Below are 24,796 nucleotides of genomic sequence, written 5' to 3'. Positions count from 1 at the left end.
CAGCAGAGACCACACTCTTTTCAAACATTCTAACAAGGCCTCTTTCAATCAGGGCTAGTAGGTTAGCCTAAAATCCAGGTTCCCAGAAGCCAGTTGAAGGCCAACCTCACAAGCAGGCCTTTCCAAAAATAGCCATGGAGCAAGGGGAGAATGGGATGAATTGGGAGATGAGGATTGACATATATGTACTACTATGTGTAAAACAGATGGCTAGTGGGAAAATGCCGCATGGCACAGGAAGCTTCGCTTGGTGCTTTGTGATGACCAGATGAATAGGATGGGGGTTGGGAGGCAAGGAGGCTCAAGAGGGAGGGGATATTTGGCCACCTGATGCCAAAGAACTGACTCATTTGAAAAGACCCTGATGCTGGGAAAGATTGAAGGTGGGAGGAGAAGGGGACAGAGGATGAGATGATTGGATGGCATCACAGACTCAATGGACATGAGTTTGAGTAAACTCTGGGAGTTGGTGATGGACAGGGAGGCCTGGCATGCTGCAGTCCATGGGGTCACAAGAGTCAGAACAACTGAGCAACTGAACTGACCTCATACACACATACATACATACATATATATATATATACAGCTGATTTACTTCATCATACAGCAGAAACTAATACATTGTAAAGCAGTTATACTGCAATTAAGAAAAAATAAATAAAAACAGCCACAGCAGCCCTGCTCTGCTAACTCTTTTCTGCCACGAAACACAATATATTCACAAGGGCCGACACCACAGATGTCTTTTCAGAATACAGTAATGAATCCCTCCATACCCACCTCCCCGCCCCCACCTTACAGCTGTGCATTCATCCCTGACCTCTCAGATCACACACCTCCAAGTCACAAAATCGCCTCCACCTACCGTCCTCAGAGCAGCACACACAGTGCAGGGAGCCAGTGGCAATGGCAATGACCTTCTTCCCCTGCAGCCCTTGGACTTGCCGAGGTCTTCTAACATGATCATCAGATCCATGACCCAGCCTATGATAATCACCTTTGCCCCTGCACACAAGAACATGGAACTTATGAGTACAGTGCCATCTGGTTCACCATGCTGCCCCACCCTTCTGGTGCAAACACCTACAGGAAGACAGAAATTGCAGCCTGCCACAGAAGTTACATTTCAGTCTACAGAAAGACAGTTAATGTAACTTCAAATTAACAATCATTGGTTTTGGTGCAATTAAATAAACAGAATCTTGCATACCAAGTGTAAACAGCACCAGACTTGGTAAGGGCGACAGAAAACTGGGATCCACATTCCACTTTAACCACTCCAAGGCCCGTAAGAGAGTCAATCTAGAAGGGAAACGGTTCAATTAGACTGATTGAATCAAGGATTTTGCTGATGGCTGCACGCATATACTAAACGAAATCTAATAAAGAACTCTGAAAACCCTTACTCCTATGCCAAATATTTATTACAACTTAAAATCTTGCTCCATGTAACCAAGTGTTCTCAAAAGGCTCTGAGGGTACAGAGGCCACAGGCAGCCAGAGACCCATGAGACCCGCCGCGTAAATGAACACACTACTTGTTCCCAGAATTCACTCTCCCAACTCAGTTTCTCTTTATGGCAGCTCCACTCTCCAGCAAGCCCTGCACTTCACATCAGCCTTCCGAGACGTGGAAGTCCACAGTGGAGCAGGAGCAGGTAACAGGGAGGAGTAGCCAAGACAAACAGGGTTCTGGCCCTCTAATACCAGCAATCCATCTGCCCAGGTTATTCCAATTAAACACAATGGTGATCACGCCCATATTAGAATCCACTCCCAGCCCCTGCCTGCTCAAGGGTCCAGAACCTTCATAGCCAGCACCAGAGGTCTTGTTGGGATTCATTTACCTAGCTATTATCTTTCTTCACCTATCAAACTATGCTCCTTATTACTTGTGACTGTTCCCGGACTCAAGTTCTCATACTTAATTATGAATTTAAATTAGTAATAACTTAATTCTTTTAGTTTTTTCCTCACCCCACCCCCATCACAATGATATCAGTTAATATCCTCCAGTGCCCCCTCTCCCCAAGTACTTGACATTTCAATCCTGGTTAAGTCTAAAGCTTTCTCAACATAAAGAAGTCAACAATTAAATCTGGAAATCATAAGCAACTTGTCATGTGGTTGCATAAAATTCCATATAACTATAAGGGAAAAGAGAAAGTGGTGATTAGGACAAGGAGGCAGCCTTGAGTCCCAGATTTTCCAGCAGCACCTGCCAAGGAGGCCCTGAGCAGCCACAGCCTCATGGCACAGAGGTGCAGGTGCCACCTCCTTCATCATGCCCTGCCTCTAGCCAGCACCTGCCAATGCCACACATGATAATGAAGCCTATGGTGTCCACACCGCCCAGCATGGAAGCACATCAGCTCCTGAAATGTGGATACTGTTAAGCAAGGGAGTCAACTGTAATTTTACTTACTAGTTCTGATTTAAGCTAACATTTTAGTAGTCAGGTATGGCCAGTGGCTATTGTACTGAGTGGCACAGCTCTGAGAAGAACAGCCTGGCAGTCCCAGCTCAGGTTCATATTCTGACTGGCCTTGAGTGGCTCCCACCCCCTCCCAGGCTGCCCATGCACCGTGCTGGCCTCTATTCCACACGGGCAGTCTCAGAACACCAGCAAGAGAGGATGCCAAGCAGAGACAGCTTCTAGCTTTCTTTCACAGCACCTGCACTCCCAAGTCCACAGCAAATCACAGCTGCAGGCTGCTAGGCAGTCAGCAAGTGACCCAAGCACACCAATGAACGAAACCCCTCTGCCAACTACCTATTCACAAAGGCAAAATACAGTTGTGACCACAAATGTTAATAAACTACCCAGAGCCACTCAGCTTAAGTGAAGCCTCTTCTCTTGGCTTCTCACAAGACGTCCATCTAACATCTTCTGACTAAGCCAGATGCAGCCTTTCAGCAAGTACTAGTACACTGCATAGGTACAGACCTCAGTAAACTGAAGAGTGTGAATGAGTTGGTGGTTTTTCCTCAAATAGGGCTACATACTAATGAAAACCACAGACTACGTGATTCCTCACTTTCTAAGAGAGCACAAAACAGCACTTACATCTTTATACCTCTGGGTCTTTCACTCACTTTTCGCCCAATAATAACCCATTATATTTTCTCCCAAGAAGTTAAAAGATGAAGTTGATGCAGTATAGGACAGGACATGAGCCCAGTAGGGCCCTGGGCTTGTGCACGTGGATGGTGCCCATAAGCAACCTGAGCTCCAGAGACCTCACACCCAAGGGCCCCAGAAATGTCAAGAGAAATACCTTCATGGGCACCTTGCAGCCATCACTGCCTCCTCTGCCCAGCTTGCCGTAGTCCCCATCCCCCCAGGACCAGACAGTGTCGTCATCCGTGAGGCAGAGGGTCTGGGCATCTCCGCTGCCACAGGCAACATCGACCACACGGTGGCCCTGCAACGCCTCCACCTGCAGAGAAAAGGGACTTAGGGGTTATCTGACCACAACAGGAAAGAGCATCTCCCTGAGAGAGGCTGAGGAATTATTTCTTTGTTTTGGGGATGCCTGTTTTAATTCTTCCCAAAAAACAGGTAACCTTAATAATCCTATAAGACAACATAGAAAATACCCCTCACATATTCAAACTACAGGCATCTCAGCTGTAAGAGGCAGGTCTCAGTGTCCAAGGCTCAGTTCTGCCACCTTATGGCCTCACCCAAAAAAACTGGGCCTTCTAGGAGACAAAAGTCTCTAGGTAGATGCCAGAGCAATATTTACTAGTGTAGATAAAATTTCAACACTATCCTGTTTAAATGACCTATGGAAAATATACCAAGATTGTTTTTATTCCCACCAAAAATAAAACCGTTAACTCTAAAACTAAAACGAATCTGCAACAGGAAATACTTTTTATTTCTAAAAAAGAATAATGACACTGGCAAGCTGTCCCTCCAGACCTCCCAAGCAAAGCTTCTCCTCACCAGCTTCGGCTTTAACTGGTCCTCACTGTCACTGTGCCCCAGACGGCCATACCGGCCTTTGCCCCAGGTGTAGAGGTCCCCAGCTGCAGTGACACAAGCGCTGTGGGCTCCTCCGGCAGCAACATCAACCACCTCAGTTCCTCTCAGAGACTCAATGACACGAGGACGGTCACACGGACTGCAGAAACATCACCAAATAGAGCAGAAAGAGTGTAATTCCTGGATGTTTTTAAATTATTTAATATTAGGCTTCTGGTTTGCTGTTCACTTATTCAATGCACACCTCTCAATCGACATCAAGTCAATTATTAAAAAAAAAAATCAATCTGAAGGAATCTTTCAGGCCTGAACTCTAAATTACATAATATGCTACCTACCTTCTTTTATACACGCTGCCAAGTGCCAGAGAAGAGATGTACAGTCTAAATCAAGGGGTAGTACTTACAGGTTTACTGTTTTTGAAAGGCCAGTGAACTGAGAATGGGTTTTACATTTTTTAAGGGTTGTAAAACAAACAAACAACACAAGAAAGAAGCATAGACAATAAAGATGGTATGTGACTGACAAAATATTTATTAGTATCTGGCCTTTTAGAGAAACAGGTTATCCACCCTTGCTATAAATCAACTTTTTATTTACAGACTCAAATAGTCTACAACATGACAAGCACTGACAACAAACTTCTTTCTCTTGAGTTTTGAAAGCTCTTTTTAATGATTTCAGATATAAGACCTTAGTCAAATATATGATGGCAAATGTTTTCCCAGTCTGTAGCATGTCTGTCTTAACACTGTCTTTATAAAAATTGTGAAGTTATTCAAACAGAAGTTCACAGTTTTTATGAAGTCCGATCTATCCTATTCTTCTTTATTGAATTATGCTTTTGGAGTTCTAGCTAAAAATCTTTGTCTGACTTAAGGTCACAAAAGTTTTCCCCATGCTTTCTTCTAGAAGTTTTCAGTTTTAGGTGTATGAGTTAATGTTGGATACGATGCAAGATAATTCACGTTCAAAGATCGAGGTATTCCCTTAGGCAAGGCTGAAGATTTCAGGCTATGGTATATGGAATTTAGGCTATAGTCCTTATTTCTGGACAGATTACTGGACATGTTGCACAGTCCATGCTTTAAACCAGATCTGAACAGAAGAACGGCTAGTTAGCCTAGGTAGAAAGTGAAGGATTTAATCTGGATATTAATGGTACAGGGTAAGAATTTAAGTTCACTGTTTACCATATGGTTACTGAATTGTTCAAAACCATTCATTGAAAAGACTTATCTTTTTTCCAAAAACTTGTCTTTGCACTTCTGTAAATTATTCAATGCAAATTGTGAGGGACAAATCAAATTTCATTCTTCCATACTTATTGTGTCAGCATTTGCAAGTGCATTTTTGGACTCCCCATCCTGTTCTGCTCTACTGACACATTTCTCTTTCTTTACAGTATCTCCCAGTCTTGATTACTATATCTTTATAATGAGACATGAAGTTAGGTAGTATCAGCTCTCCAACTTTGCTCAAAGTTTGTTTTTACTATTATAAGTACTTTGCATTTCCACATGAATTTTATAATCAGCTTGTCAATTTCTACAGAAATTTTGAATGGGAAGGGGTTGTTTGAGTCTTCCAATGCATGAACACAGTGTACTCCTCCATAATTTTTGGTCTTTTACAATTGCTCAGTAACATTTTTATAGGGTTTTTTTTTTGTTGTCTGTAAGTTATCCATATTTTAGAGTCAAATATATTCCTATTTCAATTTTAGTAGTATTTTAAAATTTCAATTTCTGATTGCATATGTAATATGTATAAAGACACACAATTGACTTTTTTTGATACAGCAATGTTTCATTTGTCTACAACTGACTTTTATTTACTGATCTTCTATCCTGCAACTTTGCTAATCTCACCTCTTAATTCCAATAGCTTTTCTGTAGATACCATCAGATTTTCTACATAAATAATTATATTATGTGTAAATGGACAGTTTTAATTCTGAATATTCACTGGAAGGACTGATGCTGAAGCTGAATCTCCAATACTTTGGCCACCTGATGAAAACAGTGGACTCATTAGAAAAGACCCTGATGCTGAGAAAGATGGAAGGCAGGAGGAAAAGGAGATGACAGAGGACGAGATGGTTGGATGGCATCACCGACTCAATGGACATGAGTTTGAGCAAGCTCCAGGAGATAGTAAAGGACCGGGGAGTCAGGTGTGCTGCAGTTCATGCGGTCACAAAGAGTTGGACTGAGCGACTGAACAGCAACAAATTCTCTCTCCAATCTGAGTGCCTTTTCCCTCTCTGCATTGTTGTACTGCACTTGCTAAGCCTGCTAAACAATGCTGAATGCGCCTGCTGACATCAGGAGGCGGCCCTGTCTTGCTCCTGGAGATGGGAAAAGTGCTCGGTCTGCCACTATCAGGTGCCGTGTTAGTCCCAGGTTTAACACAGATGTCCTGCATCAAGTTCAGGAAGTTTTCTTTCCTTCCTATATTGCTGAAAGTTGTTTTTATCAGAAACAAAGGTTAATCTGCCAAATGCTTTTCTGCCTTTCATCCATTGAGATAATCAAAATAATTTTTCTTTTTTATACTGATCAATTTTTTAATGTTAAAACAATTATCCAATTTCTGGCATAAACCTCACTTGGCCATACTGCTTTATCCTTTTACATACTGTTAATACTCAATTTTCTAAACTATTAAGAATTTTTACATCTATGTCAATGAAGGATATTGGTCTGTATTTTCCTAATAATATCTGAGTCTGATTTTGATATAAGAATATAACTGTCCCCACAAAAGACTAAATTGGAGCAAACTCCCTTCTTCACTATTCTGAAATAGTTTGTGCAGAATTGGTATTATCTGTTACTTATATGTGTGGTAGAAATCACTAGTCATCTATATGATCCTGAAGACTTATTTGTGGAAAATTCAATTTTTTAAATAGACACAGGGCTATTCATCTTTCCTGAGTCAGCATTAAAGAATGTGTGTCCTTTGAGGAAGATGTCCATTTCATCTAAACAGTTAAATCCGTTTGCATAAAGTTATTCAACATACTTCATCTTTCAGTAACTACACATCTTAAGTGACGAAAACGCCCTCATTCCTGATATTCCTACACACTCACAGTGTGTGTGTGTGTGTGTGTGTGTGTGTGTGTGTGTTAGAGAAAGATCAGTTTAAATGGAGGTTTTCATTGATTACACTTTCTCAAAGAACTGACTTATGTTTTCTTTCATTTTCTTCCATTTTTCTGTTTTCTATTTCATGGATTCTTGCTCTGATCTTTCTTTCTTATTTCCTTCCTTCTGCTCACTTTGTCTTTCTTATTCTAGTTTCTTAAAGTAGAAGCTGAGGTCATTGTTAGGAACCATTTTTCTTTTATAAAAAGGGATTTTATGCTATAAATTTCCTTCTAAGTACTGCTTCTTCTGGATCCTACATATTTTTACATGCTGTTTTCACTTTCACTCAGTTCCAAATTGTTTCTAATTTAACTGATTCTTTCTTTGACCCATCAGTTATTTTAACATGTTTTACTTACTTTCCAAATAAATGGAGGATTTCCTATACGTTATTGATTTACTCGATTTTTAATTAATTCCATTGTGGTCAGGGAAAATCTTTTATATAACTTGAATCTTTTTTATTTATGAGATTTGTTTTCTGGCCCAAATTATGATCTATATTAGCAGCTGTTCCATGTGTACTTGAAAACAATGTCTTGTTAAGTAAGCAGTATGCTATTGTGATCAAGTTGGTCGATAAAGTTGTTCAAGTCTCCTGACAGATTTCTATCCACCAACTCTAGCAGTTATTGAGTTGTTGTTCAGTTACTAAGTCATGGCCAACTCTTTGCAACCCCATGTACTGCAGCACTCCAGGCTTTCCTGCCCTTCACTGTCTCCAGGAGTTTGCTCAAACTCATGCCACTGAGCCAGTGATGCCATCCAACCACCTCATCCTCTGTCGCCCCTTCTCCTCTTGCCCTTAAATCTTTCCAGCATCAAAGTCTTTTCTAATGCGCCAGCTCTTTGAATCAGGTAGCCAAAGAACTGGAGCTCTAGCCTTGGTTATTGAGGGAGGAATACTAAAATCTTCAACTGCAGATATGTTTCTCCTTGCAGCTCAGTAATTTTAATTTCGTGTATCTCAAAGATTATTGGCTGTGTGAACATTTAGGAATATTATATCCTCTTGATCAACTGACCATATCATTACATAAAATGACCCTTTTTATCCTTGTTTATATTCTCTAATGTGAACTTTAGTTTGTGTAACATTAATACAGGTATTTCAGCTTTCTTTTGCATATTTTCCCACCCTTTTAATCTATTTATGTTTCTGAACAGATCTATGTGTTAAATACAAAGTTTGTTCAATGTAGCATATTATTTGATCATGCTTTTATATCCATTCTGACAATTTTACTTTTAACTGTGTTGTTTAGATCATTTAACATTTGAAGTGACTGTTAATATATTTTGGGTTAGAGCTACATCTTACTATTTTGCTTACCATTTGTCTCATCTGTTTACCCCATTTTTTTCTCTTTTTCTGGTTTCTTGTAAGTAAATTTTATGATTCATTTTAACTCCTTTGTTGGCTTATCAGATGAAACTTTTTGTTGCACTATTTTTGTGGTTGCACTGGGGGATGGCAAAATGCATCTCTAATCACTACAGTTTAGTTTGGGGCCATGGACTACATCAGGCATAGTATAAGAACTTTGCAACAGGATATGTCCACTTCCACTCCACCCTCAGCCTCTGTGCTACTGCTGTCATATATTTTATTCCTATATTTTAGGCATCCTCAGTTCATTTTTATCATACCCTGGAAATATTCAATTATCTCTTAAAGAGATAAGGGAAAATATTACCATATTAATCCATGAGTAATTTCCTCATTCATTTTATAGACCTCTGATTCCATCTGGTGTAATTCTCCTCTATTTGAAGTAATATCTTTAAATTTTTAGCTGTACAGAACCAGAGGTGTTGAATTATTTCAGCTTTTATATGGCTGCATAAGTCTATTTAAACTTCATTCTTGAAAAAACAATTTCTCTTGAGTAAAAACACCTAGGCTGACAGTTATTTTTACTTCAGTATCTCCACTGTATTCTAGCTTGCATTACTGCTCATCAGAAATTCACTACCACCCTTCATCTGTTATTCTGTATATAACTGGTATTTTTCCCTCTAGCTGCTTTAAATTTTTTTTCTCCTAATCAATGATCTTGAGCAATTTGATTATGATATGCTCTGGTGTAGTTTCCTTCATGTGTTTCTCTTGTTTAGGGGTCTCTGAGCTTCTTCTATCTGTGGGTTTATAATTTTCATCGAATTTGAAATTTTTTCAGCCGTTACATCTTCAAAATCTCCATCCTCCTCATCTTTGATTATGCATATACTGGGCCACTGGAGGTTGCCCACAGCTCACTGATACTATGGTCTTTTATGTATTCTTTTCTTCTGGTTCATTTGAATAGTTTCTACTGTTTTGTATTCAAGCGCACTGTCCTTTTCTTCTGTAATGCTTAATCTGCCATTAATCCTATGAACTGTATTTTAGGTCTTAGACACTGTTTCCTATGTATTTTGGATATTAACCCCTGATCAGTTACATGATTTGCAGATATCTTCTCTCATTCCATAGGATGCCTTTTCACTGTGCTGTTCCTTTTGCTGTGCAGTAGGTTTTCAGTTTGATGAGTCCCATTTGTTTTTGTTGCTTTTGCTTTTAGTGTCATATCCAAAAAATTAATGCTAAGACTAATGCCAAAGACCTTTTCCCCTATGTTTTCTTACAGGAGTTTCATTGTTTCAGATCTTATAGTCAAGTTTTTAACCCATTTTGAGCAAATTTTTGTGAGGGGTGTAAGACAGGGGTCCAATTTCATTCTTTTGCATTTAAACATGTAATTTTCCCAACACTACTGAAGAGACATGTGCCTGATAATTTTTGACGAAATGAACAACGCTGTAAATACTATATACTGTTTGTATCCATAACATATTCTTGAGCTTTGATCTCTACAGCATAGTTAAGTTACCTGTAAACAGTTTAGTCCTTTCATGTCTAGCTTTTTCTAGCTTTGTTAGTGGGATCAAAACAATATTCAGTTAGTCTGTGGTTAAATTTCTTTGGCAATTTTGTGCCCCATCATTCTTAGTCCTCTACTTAGTGGCCTATGAATTATGAGGTTTGGGAGTAGGCACTATCTACTGAGCTCCGTGAGCTCTGAAAACGCTCCCCCCCAATCTTTTTAGGTGACCTATTCCTTGCCTCTCAGGCTCCCCACAAGCAATGTCAGTGCTCACTGGAGATCACTGAACACACTTTATCACCTATTACTCAATGCCTTGAGGGCTGCTGTTTCATGTGTCTTGCCTGGTGCTTCAGTTATTTCAGATGCAAAGGTCCTGTGACTCCAATGTGGCTTTTAGTTCCCATTACTTTTTAAAAATTACTGAGTTTGGTTGTTTTGTGTAAAAAACTGTGTCATCTGTGTGTTCCTTCCCCCTCACTGCCATTTGCTCTGTATTTATAGGTTTAGCATCTGCATGTTAACAAAATGCCAGCTATTAGTGGAGAACTAGGACCAGGGTGAGCAGCCTCAGGGGAAAGGACAAGATGAAGCTCACCATACTTGGTAATCAGAAATCAAAATTCAGATTTGATGTCCCCCAACAGAGAGGTCATGTAGGCGAGCCTAAATAATGTTACATGAATTATTTCTGCTAAATAAGTCATTAAGTTTGAGTAGATTATTGCAGATGTTGTCCTTAAAAACAAACTGCCAATATACTATACAAGCATTAGCACAAACAAAATCAAGAAAAGGAAAACATAACACTGAAAATGATGTTTTCACAAAATACCTTCTGTTGCCATGCCCCAACTTCCCATCTTCTGCTTCACCCCAAGAGTAAACTTCTCCTTCTGAAGAGAGGGCAAGACAGTGTTTTCCTCCTGAGTTCACAGCTACTTTCTTAATGAACACATGCTGAATGGATTCAAGTAATGTGGGGGTGGACACCGATTCTGTCCCTCCAACTCCTAGTCTGCCGCCCGCACCATACCCAGTGGCATATAGCTACAAGATAAAATAATACAGACATCATATTTTTATCTAAGGATCCCATATTTCAATAATCAATAAATCAAATCAATGCTCTAGGTATTTTTACCACAGAAAAATGAAATTTAAAATTAAGACTTTATTTTTTCTTTATCAGAACTCTAAAAATTAAAGAAAAAATTACAATTAATAGAAACCCCAAATTCAGAAAATGTATTTTGAAAACACATCTTTTCCCTGCAAGTACTTCTATTTTTGTCTAGAGTAGCAATTAATACCAAGAAAAGCAAAGAAAAATTTAATCATCTACTATATGCAACCCCAGAGAAGGAAATGGCAACCCACTCCAGAATTCTTGCCTGGAAAATCCCATGGACAGAGGAGCCTGGCAGGCCATGGTCCATAGGGTTGCAGAGAGTCAGGCACAACTGAAGCGACTAAGCACACATGCACACACTATATGCAAATCCCAGATAACACCTACACAAATACCCATAGGAAAAGTATACATGTATCTAATATTTCAGCAAAGCAGTATATAACTCACATAGTAGAACATACTATATTTTTCTTTCATTCTAGGTGGGTAATTCATTTAGGATATAAAACATCTTTATCATAAAAAAAAAATCAGACTGCCATTTCCAAATGCATGTCAAACACTCCTCCTGTAACAATTCAAAAGCTGCTTCACATTGTTTCAACTGGTCTGCTGCACTGACACAACAGGAAGGAAACTTGAAGCCCCAAAACAAGAAGTAAAACCAAGAATTCAGACAGATAAAGGAGCCCAAACACAGCTTCCCCTGGGAATGTTTTGAGGCCTCAAGTGCACAGGGTGTGGGGGGTTAGGAGTCAAGCCCAACCGGAAACTTTGCAGAAAGAAGAGACTGAGAAGGGCTTCCTCCCACTCACACTGAATGAGAACTAAGAAGAAAACAAAGAAAGTTGTCTTTCTCAACCTTAGGGCTGAATGAAAGGGTGGAAAATCTCTCCTGAGAATTCATAACCACAAAAGCTGGTCACTGAGTTGGTTTTCAGTCTGAATTAATGCTACCTATGGTCTAAATTCTGTAGGTAGAGAATTTAATTTACAATGGCTTAGACTTGTAGTACCCCAGGGTCATAAATTCTCTTTTGATTAGTGACTTCAGACCAGACCTCTAACACCACAAACTTCTTAACCAGCAGAGGCAGGAGAGAACACTATGTGAAAAAGCAAACAAATGCGCTGGCTTCTTTTTCTCTTCATTTAGATACTGCCTGATCTCTCAGTCTCTGCCTGGAAACTTTCATGGAGCTATTTCGAGGCAGTTTTCTATGCTTCAAAAAGCTGTCCCATCCTTTCAGAGTCCTACTTCTTGCAGATATTTAACTAAGATGTTAACAGATTCTAATAGTTTAGGATATCATTTTTTTAAATGTGTCCATTAATTGCATAACAAATCTAAATAAAAACAACAACAAAAAAAACTAGGCCTCATCTCAAAGAATTTCTACATAAAATTTTTCAAGGAAAATAGTCAGCTCATAATTTTAAAAATTCCCATTATCTAAGAGTCAAAAGAAACAAAGTCCAATATTATGTTTAAAGAAATAAAAGCTTGAAAGTATTCCCAAGGAATGAGAGACTAAGACAACACAAAGCAGAATTTGCAGAAATTAAAAAAATAGAGTTGAAATTAAAAGCCCTGATGCATAAAAGAGATTATAAGCAGGTAAAGAAATATTAGAAAACTAGCATATGGCTCTGAGGAAATTACCGAGCATATGGCAAAGAAACACAGAAAGAAGAGGAAACAGAAAAGAAGAGAGAATTGGGAATAGACCTCCTCACTTGAACATCAATTAGAACTCGGAGTTTTAAGTACAAATCATAGAGAAATATGGGAGAGGCAATATTTGAAAAAATAATGTCTGAGAATTTATCAGAATGTTAAAAGACCAGTTCCTAGAACCAGGAAGCCCATCCTTCATCCCTCACCACCTGGTTAAAAAAAAAAAAGGAAACAATAAAAAAAGGACAGGAAAAAAAAAAGAAATTGACATCTAAATATACCATAGTGAAAGTATAAGTCACTAAAGAAAGATTTTAGAAGCAGCTGTTATACAAAGAAAGGATTTAACTTTCATTTGGGTAAAAGTTAATCTGACTGCTAACATCCCAGGTCATGATCAATGAGGGCCAAAAACCAGAAGAATAAAATGTTTAATAGACTGACAAAAAATAAAGGTCAACTGAAAATTTTATACTCTAGTACATGGCTTGGATTACTACCCACAGGCCAGGTCAGGCCCACCACCTATTTTTTATTAAAAAAACAAAAGTTTTATTAGAGCACAGGCACACTCACTCATTTTCATATTCACCTCAAGCTGCTTTCATAATTTTAACAGAGATCAGACTGTATGAGTCCCATAGCCAAAAAATACTATGGCAACCTTCACAGAAAAAGTTTGCAACCCTGACCTAGAAAAAGGACAAAATCAAGATATTAAAAAAAGAAAAAACCAATCAGGAGATTAACCAACAAGAGACCCTCACTAAAAGAAACTGAAAATACATGTTTAAAGTATCAGTAGAAGGACTGACCACCTGATCTGCCTCTTGAGAAATCTGTATGCAGGTCAGGAGGCAACAGGGAGAACTGGACATGGAACAACACGGTTCCAAATAGGGAAAGGCTGTATATTGTCATCCATTTAATTTATATGCAGAGTACATTATAAGAAACGCTGAGCTGGAATCAAGACTGCTTAGAGAAATATCAATAACCTCAGATATGCAGATGACACCACCCTTATTATACAGTGAAGAAGATATGCAGATGACACCACCCTTATTATAAAGCAAAGAAGAACTAAAGAGCCTCTTGAAAGTGAAAGAGGAGAGTGGAAAAGTTGGCTTAAAGCTCAACATTCAGAAAACGAAGATCATGGTATCTGGTCCCATCACATCATGGAAAACAGATGGGGAAACAGTGGAAACGGTGATAGGCTTTATTTTGGGGGGCTCCAAAATCACTGTAGATGGTGATGCAGCCATAAAATTAAAAGATGCTTGCTCCTTGGAAGAAAAGTTATGACCAACCTAGACAGCATATTAAAAAGCAGAGACACTATTTTGTCAGCAAAGGCCTGTCTAGTCAAAGCTATAGTTTTTCCAGTAGTCATGTATGGATTTAAGAGTTCGACTATAAAGAAAGCTAAGCACCAAAGAATTGATGCTTTTGAACTGTGGTGTTGGAGAAGACTCTTGAGAGTTCCTTGGACTGCAAGGAGATCCAACCAGTCCATCCTAAAGGAAGTCAGTCCTGAATATTCATTGGAAGGACTGACGCTGAAGCTGAAGCTCCAATACTCTGGCCACCTGATGTGAAGAACTGACTCATTTGAAAAGACCCTGATGCTGGGAAAGATTGAAGGCAGTTAGAGAAGGGGATGACAGAGGATGAGATGGTTAATGGCATCACCAACTCAATGGACATGAATCTGAGTAAACACTGGGAGTTGCTGATGGACAGGGAGGCCTGGTGTGCTGCAGTCCATGGGGTTGCAAAGAGTCAGACACAACTGAGTGACTGAACTGAACTGAGAAGGAAAATTATTCCAGATAATCCAGGACATAAGAAATAACTGGTGAGAAAAGATGTGCATAACATTTGGGTAAATCCAGAAACTATATGGTCTATATAAAAAAACAATAATAATAATGCTTATCATTAGGGACACAGGTTAGGACCAAAACACAGAATAACAAAGTATCAGCCTTTCTTATGTGTGAGGAGTACAGAAACACTGATTAACTTTAGATTTTAAATATGTTAAAACCACCAGAAAACTCCAAAAAACAAAAAAAAGAGAGCTACACTTCAACCCTTGATACTTCTGGGTAGCATGACCTTGATACTTCTGGCGGGTAACCTCTGATTTGCTTCCCAGAGTCCCTGCTTGCAGGATTCCCGCCCCTATGTAATCCCTCCTTAGATGTGGGCTGAGCCCAGTGACACTCTCCTAATGGATAGAATATAGCAACAGGGATGACATGTCACTTCTGTGTTAGCTTGCACGAGACTGTGACTTCTGTCTTGCTCTCAGGCTCTACTGCTTTGATAAAGCCAGCTGACATGTTGTGAGATGGCAAAGAGCTGAAGGCAACCTCAGGCAATAGGTCATGGCAAGCTGAATCTTCCTCAGGCCAGTCCTGCAGCAACTGCAGCCTGATGAGAGATTCTACGTTGGAGGACCAACCTAAGCCACCCAGACAGACTGTGACATAATAAATTTGTATTGTTTCATGTAAACTGTTGTAAGTTAAACAGATAATATAGTATCATAACCTGATGTGGAATGGGTAAGACAAATATATTATGATGATCACACTCATGACCCTGGGTCTCCCTAAAATTCCAAACACAAACCAATACGTGTGTGTGTGTGTGTATACACATGTGTGTATGTGTGTGTGTATATATATATATATTTATATATTTATAAATATATAAATAAAACAGAACCTAACCAAGTAAGGTTTCTTCAATGAATGCAAGACCATTTGATACAGGAAAAGCAGTCAATCTAATTCACTATATTAATCTTTGGCCCCCTGATGCAAAGAGCTGACTCACTGGAAAAGACTGATGCTGGGAAAGATTGAGGGCAGGAGAAGGGGGTGACAGAGGATGAGATGGTTGGACAGCATCACTGACTCAGTGGACATGACTCAGTTTTGAACAAACTCCAGGAAATAGTGAAGGACAAGAATGCTGCAGTCCATGGAGTTGCAAAGAGCTGGCCGTGACTTAGCGACTAAACAACACGAGGAGAAAAACATCTATATGATAGTGTTTTAAATGAAGAAAGATGTCTGACAAAAGTCAATATCCATTTTTTTTTTTTTCAATATCCATTTATAACTAGAAAAAGATGTGAGCTTCCTTAATTTGATAAAGGGCATTTGTCAAGAAGCATTTAACAGGAGGCTTCCAGTGCGCTGTTTTGGATCTGTCATGAATCCTCTGTCCCTTATTAATTCCTGAATATTCAGGAATTAAGTGGAGTAGCAAACTACTCCCGGGGGGCTTAGGAATGCATGCATTTCCTTTGTTAGTTTTTCCATACGGTGATAAGTAACTATTTACGACCCTCTTACTTTTTATGAACCATATGGTAAAAGTGATTATTTACAACCCTCTCTCTTTCATATGGATGACCTCATGTTTCCTTGGTAACTTGTAAGTTTTGATTTTATCTCTGCTGGAAATAGTTACCTTGTAAGAAGTATAAATACCCACACAATGTTGAATAAAACACCTTTGCTCCATCAGAGCTTTGGGCCCCGTGTCTTCTTTCTCTCTCTGTCTCTCTCTCTCTCTTTCAGGCTAATTCTCTGGAGCACAGAGGCCCTCTGGGTTCACTTTCCTGCCTCGGCTTCTAAGACCCTCTCAAGAAGGCGCTCTGCCCCTTCACCCCTTCGAGAGGGCAACTGAAGCCTTGGTAAACAGAGCCAGCCCCATGTCAGGGACTTCACTGGTTTTCTGCATAAACCAAGGAATATCAGCCTCTTTCTCTCTCCTTTACTTTCTTATCATCAACTCCAGACCACCAGGTTCCAGTCCATTCAAGGACCTCAACAGGCATCTATCAAAACCTCACAGTAAGTGCGTGAAGGATCCCATCACAGTGTTTCTTTTGCAGCCTAAATTAAGACAAAAAAGAAGGTCCACTACCACCACCCCCGTTCAGTATTATACTGCAATTCCCAGCCAGCCCAATTAGCTCCATTTCTCTGTAGAAGACAGGTGAACTGAAAAGGAAAGAACAAAATTGATCTCAGAACATGAAGTTATAAAGATGATACAAAACCGTTTGAGATACTAAGAAAGAATATAATAAGGTCACTAGACATATGGGCTTCCCTTCGGCTCAGGGCTTCCCTTGTGGCTCATTTGGTAAAGAATCCACCTGCAATGCAGGAGACCTGGGTTCGATCCGTGGGTTGGAAAGATCTCCTGGAGGAGGGAACAGCTATTCACTCCAGTATTCTGGCCATGGAGAATTCATTGGACTATATGGGATTGCAAAGAGTTGGACACGACTGAGCAACTTTCACTTTCACTAGACATACAGTCAATATAGAAATATCAACTATTTCCACTTATCAGTAGCAATTTTTTAAAAGACAGCATTATGGGAGAACTTCCAAGGCGCTGATAGAATAAGATGAGGAAGTCACTTTCCCCTCCACAAATACATCAAAAATACATCTACATATGGAACAACTCCTAAAGAACACCTTCTGAATGCTGGCAAAAGTCCCAGACTTTCAAACAGGCAAGCCAATCTCCTTAGAATGAGGTAGGTCAAAAGATAAAGGTTAAAAAAAATGAGAAAGGATTTCAGGACAGGGACCTGAGCCCTGGGGAGAGAGCTGTAAAGGAGGAAAAGTTTCCACATACTTGGAAACCCCTCATGGAAGGCGGTGGCAGTGGGGGGCGGTTTCAGAACCTCAGAGGGGAACACAATGGCGGGGGCACAGAAGGAAAAATAGAGAGAACTCACCACAGAGATAGCTGCCAAACATCACTTTCCAGGTGAGAAGCTGCTCACACTGCTGGCCTGGAACAAATGGGGACTGAGTGCTGAGGCTCAAGCTTTGAATCTCAGGGAGAGGTCCTGATTTGGCCAACTGTGAGAATACTCTGAGGACGTTAGTAGGACACAGCTGAAGGAGTCCAGGGAAAAAACTGACCATCCCAGAGAGACAACATATCATTGCCACTGGGACACTCCAACTCCTACTCCATGCATTTGCAGACAGCGGATTGTGCCCAGGTGGTGGCTGCCAAAACCAGCAAAACTGGTAGGTGAGCCAGAGTCAGAATGTGACACGACTGTAGTTTACGTAAACATAAGTGACTAGACACTGCCAAAACCAGGGCAAGTGCCTGAGTCAGCAGACAAAAAGCCATCACTGCAGTCCCGACCCCAGAGGTGGTAGCTGCCAACAGCTGTGAGCAGGCACAGGTTACTGCCCAACCCATGCTGGGAGTCTAAGCAGCTTGGTTCTTCCTAGGGACCCACAAATTGAGGTATATTCCTCTGGGAGAGCACATGACCCACCTCAGACTGTGACAAGGTCTGGCAAGTCTAACACCGCAGGCACTACTTAGTACATCCTAATTGTGGCTGCCACATTCCACCCTCTCCACAGCCCAAGGGAACAAGTGAGCCCTAATAAGCCTTGGCCTTCTCCACCTCTTGCCTGGCTAAGGAACAACCACGGAGGATAGCCTATAAGCAGAGCTAATCGATCAAAATCACTAGAGTTGATCAACGAATATAATAAAGTCATAGGATATATTAATAAAATTAATATACAGAAATTCCTTGCATTCCTATACACTAACAGTGAAAAATCAGAAAGAGACATTAAGGAAACAATCCCATTCACCACTGCAACAAAAAGAACAAAATACCTAGGAATAAACCGACTTAAAAAGACTTGTATGCAGAAAACTATAAGACACTGATGAAAGACATCAAAAACAACACAAAAAGATGGAGAGCTATACCATGTTCTTGGATTGGAAGAATCAGTATCATGAAACTGACTATACTACTCGAAGCAGATTCAATGCAATCCCTATCAAACTACCAATGGTATCTGTCACAGAACTGGAACAAAAAATTTCACAATTTGTATGCAAACACAAAAGATTCCAAAGAGATAAAGCAACCTTGAGAAAGAAAACAAGTTATAAGAATCAACCTTCCTGACTTCCAACTATACTACAAAGCTACAGTCATCAAGATAATATGGTTGACACAAAAAACAAAAATATAGACCAATGGAATAAGATAGAAAGCACAGAGATAAATCCACGCATCTACAAGCACCTTATCTTTGACAAATGACACAAGAACATACAATGGAGAAAAGACAGCCTCTTCAATAAGTGGTGCTGGGAAAACTGGACAGCTACATGTAAAAGAACGAAACTAGAACACCTCCTAAGACATACACAAAAAAAAAACTCAAAATGGATTAAAGACCAGAAACTATAAAGCTCCTAGAGGAAAACATAGGCAGCACACTCCTTGACATAAATCACTGTAAGATCCTCTATGACTCACCTCCTGGAATAATGGAAATAAAAACAAAATAAACAAGTAGGACCTAATTAAACTTCTAAGTTTTTGTACATCAAAGGAAACTATAAACAAGGATAAAATAATTGCAATTATTTTCTCCCAACTCTCAGAATGGAAGAAAACAGCTGCAATCCAAAATATACAAGTAGCTCATGAAGCTCAATATCAGAAAAACAACCCAATCAAAAAATTGGTGGAATACCTAAACAGACACTTCTCCAAAGACATACAGATGGCCAAGAAACACATGAAAAGATGCTCAACACTGTTCACTATTAAAGAAACGCAAATCAAAACTACAATGAGTTATCACCTCACACCAGTCAGAATGGCGATCAGCAAAACATTTACAAACAATAAATGCTGGAGAGGGTGTGGAGAAAAGGGAACCTTCTTGCACTGTTGGTGAGAATGTAAATTGATACAGCCACTACAGAAGACAGTATGGAGATTCCTTAAAAAGCTAGTCTTATTCCAACTACCATATAATCCAGCAATCCCACTACTAGACATATACCCTGAGAAAATCATAATTGAAGAAGACACATGTGTTCTCTGCAGTACTATTTATAGTAGCTAGGACATGGAACCAACCTAGATGTCCACTGACAGGTGAATGGATAAAGAAGTTGTGGTACATATATATAATGGATTATTACTCAGCTATAAAAAAAAAGAACGTATTTGAGTCAGTTTTAATAAGGGGGATGAACCCAGAGCCTATTATACAGAGTGAAGTAAGCCACAGAAAAACAAATATTGTATATTAACACATATACATGGAATCTTTAAAGATGGTACTGATGAACCTATCTGCAGGGGAGCAATGGAGAGGCAAACATAGAGAACAGACTTGTGGGCACAGTAGGGGAAGGAGAGGGAGGGATGAACTGAGACAGTAACTCTGAAGCATATACAGCACTGTATGTGAAACAGACGGCCAGTGCAAGTGCATGACACAGGGAACTCAAACCCGGTGCGCTGTGACAATCTAAAGCAGCGGGATGCAGTGGGAGGTGGGAGGGAGGTCCAAGAAGGAGGGGACATATGTATACCTATGGATGATCATGTTGATGGACAGCAGAAACTAACACGATAATGTAAAGCAATTACCCTCCAATTAAAAATTTTTCAAAAGACAGCATTATGAAGCAAACAAAAAAGTAATACATACATCAAATGAACTGATATGCAAATAACTATAATACACTTTTGTATGTATGCTGCATTTCAAAGTAAAAAATTCTAAAGTCATAGACTATGTTAAAGATTATACAGAAATACTATAGAATTTATGGCATACTGCTTTTAGTATACCATGAATACTATCAATCTTGAGAAAATGTTTTAGTACAGAATCCTTATACACACTATGAACCAAACTGCCCTCTAGCCACAGCTGTCTCGCAGTTTCGATGTCAATATGACACAGAAAAGACACCTTCTTACCTTCCCGTCAGCTGTCACTGCGAAGAGCGTCTGCTCTCCTCCAATTAGTTGCACAGGTCTGAGAGCTGCAAGGGCTTCACATGGCGTAGGGACTTTAACTTTTGCACCTTCAATGCCCCCAAGCTGACCCCTATGATTATGACCCCATCCATAAATTGTTCCACTGCCACCAGCAGAAAGAGTCCAGTCATCTGGTCGCCTGTAACAAACATTAAAAAACAATTGACATGGGAAAGAACTCCAAGTTAAGCACCATTTTCCCACAGACAATATTAATTCTTGTTTTGGCTATAGTCAACCTGTTCATCCACTGCACAAGCTGTTCATCTTGCTCTCTTCTAAAAATGCTGTGACTCTCATGGAGAACATCCATGTTTTCGCCATCTGCCATTAATTCACGAATTTTCTTAGCGACCTGGACAATATTATTATGAGATTATAAATCAAGCACTCATCTCTCAGGAATAAAATAAATAATACTAAGGCAAGAAGACAGGAGAGGAGGTCTTCCCAACCAAGAAAATGAGGGAATGCCAACATCAACATTGTGATTTTAGGGTTAATAATTAAAACCAAGATTATATTACATTGAAGATACTTTAAAATGTCTAGGCAATATCATTATATCTTTACTAAAAACAAACTTTAACTGAAATTCAGTGTTATTCATTTTCAACTATGTGCTTCTTTTTTTATGATATTCCTTGCCAAGACAGATGTTACTATCTCATAACACTGGCATCTTTTTACACTATAAAAGAAGATACTTTGCATCCCCAAAGAGGTGCCAAAATAAGGTACAATACCTCATCGAGAAACAGACGGGGCAGCGACGTTCTCTTGTCCAGGGCCACAGCAACACGGGAGGCCATGCAGTACCTCCGGAACCAAGCCCACTTGTGTGTTTCAGCACAGCAAGGGAGCGTGTCTAATTCCAGGTCACAAGCAAGAGCTACTAGTACCTGCAGCCAGCAAAAATTAACACAGGGGCACTCAGACCCAGTGAACATGCTACTTCACCAGTACTGCATGCCAAAGACAGCGCCCATGCAGGCTCTCTGTGGGTCTTCCTTCAGAATTCCTCACTCCAGATAACTGCCACATGCCCGGCAAGGGGCGTGGCATCACCAATGATGTGGATTATTCCTACCCAGTTCCTAGTGATGCACCTGACAACAGGAACCCAGATCAGACCACTGCTACAATACTTGCCACCTAAGTAAAAGCATCTAAAAGCACACTGTTATTAAAGCACAAGAGCTTAGATCACACGGACAATCTTGAAAATGTTTCACATTCAACTTCAGTACCTATACGTGTCCTCAGGGATGCCTGATATTTGATGTACTGTACTTAACAGCTCTCTGCGGTTCTCTCACCACCTCAAAACAAGTCAAGTATTACCTTAAAGAACGGGCTGTGCAGTAGCTGCTTGCCACCTCTCACAATAGGATCTTCATATTCAAACTGCCTTTGCAAAGCTTCTGGAAGGCCTTTCACCAAAGCAGCAAGAGCACTGCCTGAAAAACTCTTTTAAGAATACAACAAAATTATAGCCCATACTAGGAAACCAAATTCAGGAGAGTTGAGTTGAGTGTTTTGTTTCTGTGAGTCAAATGTTTAATTATACTGATACTATTCTCCTCTAAAACAAGTGACTAATATTTATAAATGGGAAAAAATCTAAAAAGACATAATGAATACTGAAATTAAAAAGAAGAACATGAAAATTTACTTCAGAATATTTGGTCTTAATCTCAGTATAACAAAAACAGTTCTCCCAGGGAACCAGAAAGGAATTTCTGCTTCACAAACCTCCATCTCCAACATGGTTAAGATAAGCATTCTTTTAACAATAACTACTTCATCCAGCAAAACAAAGGGGATGTGGTGAGTTAGACTCATTAAGCCCAATGGACAATCCTATCCTCACAGCCATCTACATGGGGCTGTTTCTATAATCAAAGTCCAGCTTGCACTCAGTATAGTAGCAACATAAAGGAGCCTGAATGCAAGAAAGCCTGTCTTAGTCCTGTGTGAAATTTCCCAACTCTTCTGTGATTAAGAAGTTAAAATAATTAAAGCAACATTTTAGTCCCAAAGGGTCACATAACTAGAAACTATAATGTAATGTTTCATACCAGAGCTCTTGTTTCCCCATCATTATCTCCAAGTAGCCTGTTTATGTTAATTGATTGTCCAAATTCAGTTGTAAGAAGCTTCCTCAGTCTTTGAAGGGCCCACATTCTGTGACTGGCAGCTGAAATGAGAAGACAGAAAAGTCTGAGGATGACCATTCTTCTCAAGGAGTAAGACAGACCTGGCAACAGAGGTGCCACTCACCCAAGGCACTCAGCTGTGCACAAGCCGCCAGGGACGCTGCGAGGCGGGGGATGATGCTTCTGTGTGAGGCAAGGTTGAGCCGGAAGTCCAACAAACAAGTTACCAAGTCCATGGACGGGCACGAGAGGACACAGCGATCAGAAAGAAGGTCTTTAGGGCCTGAAGAAAGGTAATTATAAACGTCCCCTTGTTGGGCAGGGCAACAGCTACCCCACAAGGAGATTCACCCAAAGTGAGTGCGTCATCCCCATGGATGCCATGGCCAGAGGGCTGTGCCACTCTTGTGTCACGTGACTAAGCTCCGCACACTGACATTTCACCTGAGAACTCACACGGCTGAAGAACGGCAACCAGCAACAGCTGGGAGACTTTGGGTGAAAACAGAGTGCCACAGCCCAACAGCCAGACAAGTGAAGCAGCTCATGCAGTTCTGAGCCTTGATGTGGTCGGGCCTTGGGCAGTGCTGGGTCCCAGCACAACAGAAGGCAGACTACAAAGCACCAAGTGAAAATACGTGTGTATCTCCCTTGCTTGGATCACCAAGCCCCCTCCTCACCTGCAGCTGGCATGATGGGGTAGACTGTGAAGCGCCAGCCCCACCCATTCACAGACCCATCACTGATGAACTTCCACTTCAACTCATCCCCTGGGATGCGCAGTTCGCTGGACCAGTCAGACCACTCCCGGCCTGGGGGACAAAAGCACATTGGTGGTGGGTTTACCCATCATCAGATCAACATCAACTTCCTTAGATACAAAATCACTCACACCCTGTCTGAACGACAGCCAGCTCCTCTAGCCCACTGCCCAGGTGCATTCACACCAAGGCCTTCAGCTCACACTGCAGCAAGCAACTGGGAAGTAGAGGACAGGCAGGCACTGCCCCAACAGAAGACACTCACACACAGCCACAATGCTACATGAGAGGCCCACATGGCCAGCGCATGCTCACGCCAGGGTCAGGGCCTACAGAAGTTTCTTTGAGAGGGTCTGATGAAATGGTTATTACCCAGGCAGCCAAAGAGAAAGCCTCCTTCTTCCTCAAAGGGGAAGCAAGTATTCAGAGACCCAGGGCCCCCACTGAAGCACAGGGGCAGTTCAGCACAGATGAGCCACCCTCCAGGGAGAGGAGAAAAGCCTGGGGTGCCCTGGAGAGGAGCTGGGGAGACAAGCTTATGGTGTTCCACCCCAACTGAACTTCCCCTTAGAGGAGTCATCAGGAAGCAGTGTGGGAGTAGCCTGGAAAGGATCCTGTTGGAAGCAGAGAAACTGAAAACATGTCAGAAGACTACTGCATACTACAGTGACATCTGTCAAACTGCCAGAAAAAAAAAATCCATGCTCATCTGTGATACCACTTCATCCAAAGTAACCTCTTGTGAGTAAAATTCTACTGGCACACAGCCAGGCCCATCATTTATATTTGGTCTGTGGCTGCTTTTGCTACAAAGGCAGAGGGGAGTAGTTATGTTAGGAAACATTTGTTGACCCTGGCTCCAGATGAAGAATAAAGATATCTGAAGAGATCTGCACACACAGACACACATACACCTACACCGATGATTCTAAAAAACCCAGTGAAGGGTATTTAACAAGCCTCTAGACAGAGTGATTCACTCTTGTTCAATCTCACGGAGCACATCAGAGGAGGGAGAGGCCCAAAGGAGACCCCTCCCATCTACTCCAGTACTGTCCACCAGGCACACACAACACTTACTCAGTGGGGAGCCTACCTCCTCACAGCAATCAATTAAAAAATAAAACCTTTAAGAAGCCTTGTAGTATGTCAACCTTTACCG

General features: G+C 40.6%; 1 protein-coding gene across 3 annotated transcripts in view; it reads right to left on the bottom strand.

The window, feature by feature from the left end:
- The window catches only part of LOC102186637 (E3 ubiquitin-protein ligase HERC2), a 240,331-nt gene that overhangs the window by 17,669 nt on the left and 197,866 nt on the right, over positions 1–24,796 (bottom strand). For all 3 annotated transcript variants that reach the window (XM_005675805.3, XM_018066077.1, XM_018066078.1), the window contains exons 72-83: positions 23,554–23,685; positions 22,998–23,156; positions 22,796–22,914; positions 22,059–22,184; positions 21,461–21,616; positions 20,954–21,069; positions 20,655–20,853; positions 10,852–11,066; positions 3,953–4,130; positions 3,279–3,440; positions 1,211–1,302; positions 866–1,005 (exon numbers count right to left, since the gene is read on the bottom strand). In XM_005675805.3, the coding sequence (XP_005675862.2) occupies positions 866–1,005; positions 1,211–1,302; positions 3,279–3,440; positions 3,953–4,130; positions 10,852–11,066; positions 20,655–20,853; positions 20,954–21,069; positions 21,461–21,616; positions 22,059–22,184; positions 22,796–22,914; positions 22,998–23,156; positions 23,554–23,685 (1,794 nt within the window). The remainder of the gene's footprint in view (positions 1–865; positions 1,006–1,210; positions 1,303–3,278; positions 3,441–3,952; positions 4,131–10,851; positions 11,067–20,654; positions 20,854–20,953; positions 21,070–21,460; positions 21,617–22,058; positions 22,185–22,795; positions 22,915–22,997; positions 23,157–23,553; positions 23,686–24,796) is intronic.

This window comes from Capra hircus, chromosome 2, assembly GCF_001704415.2.
Source record: "Capra hircus breed San Clemente chromosome 2, ASM170441v1, whole genome shotgun sequence".
NCBI lineage: Eukaryota > Metazoa > Chordata > Mammalia > Artiodactyla > Bovidae > Capra > Capra hircus.
The sequence above is the reverse complement of the archived record's forward strand: the minus strand, read 5'-3'. Positions and strand labels throughout refer to the sequence as shown.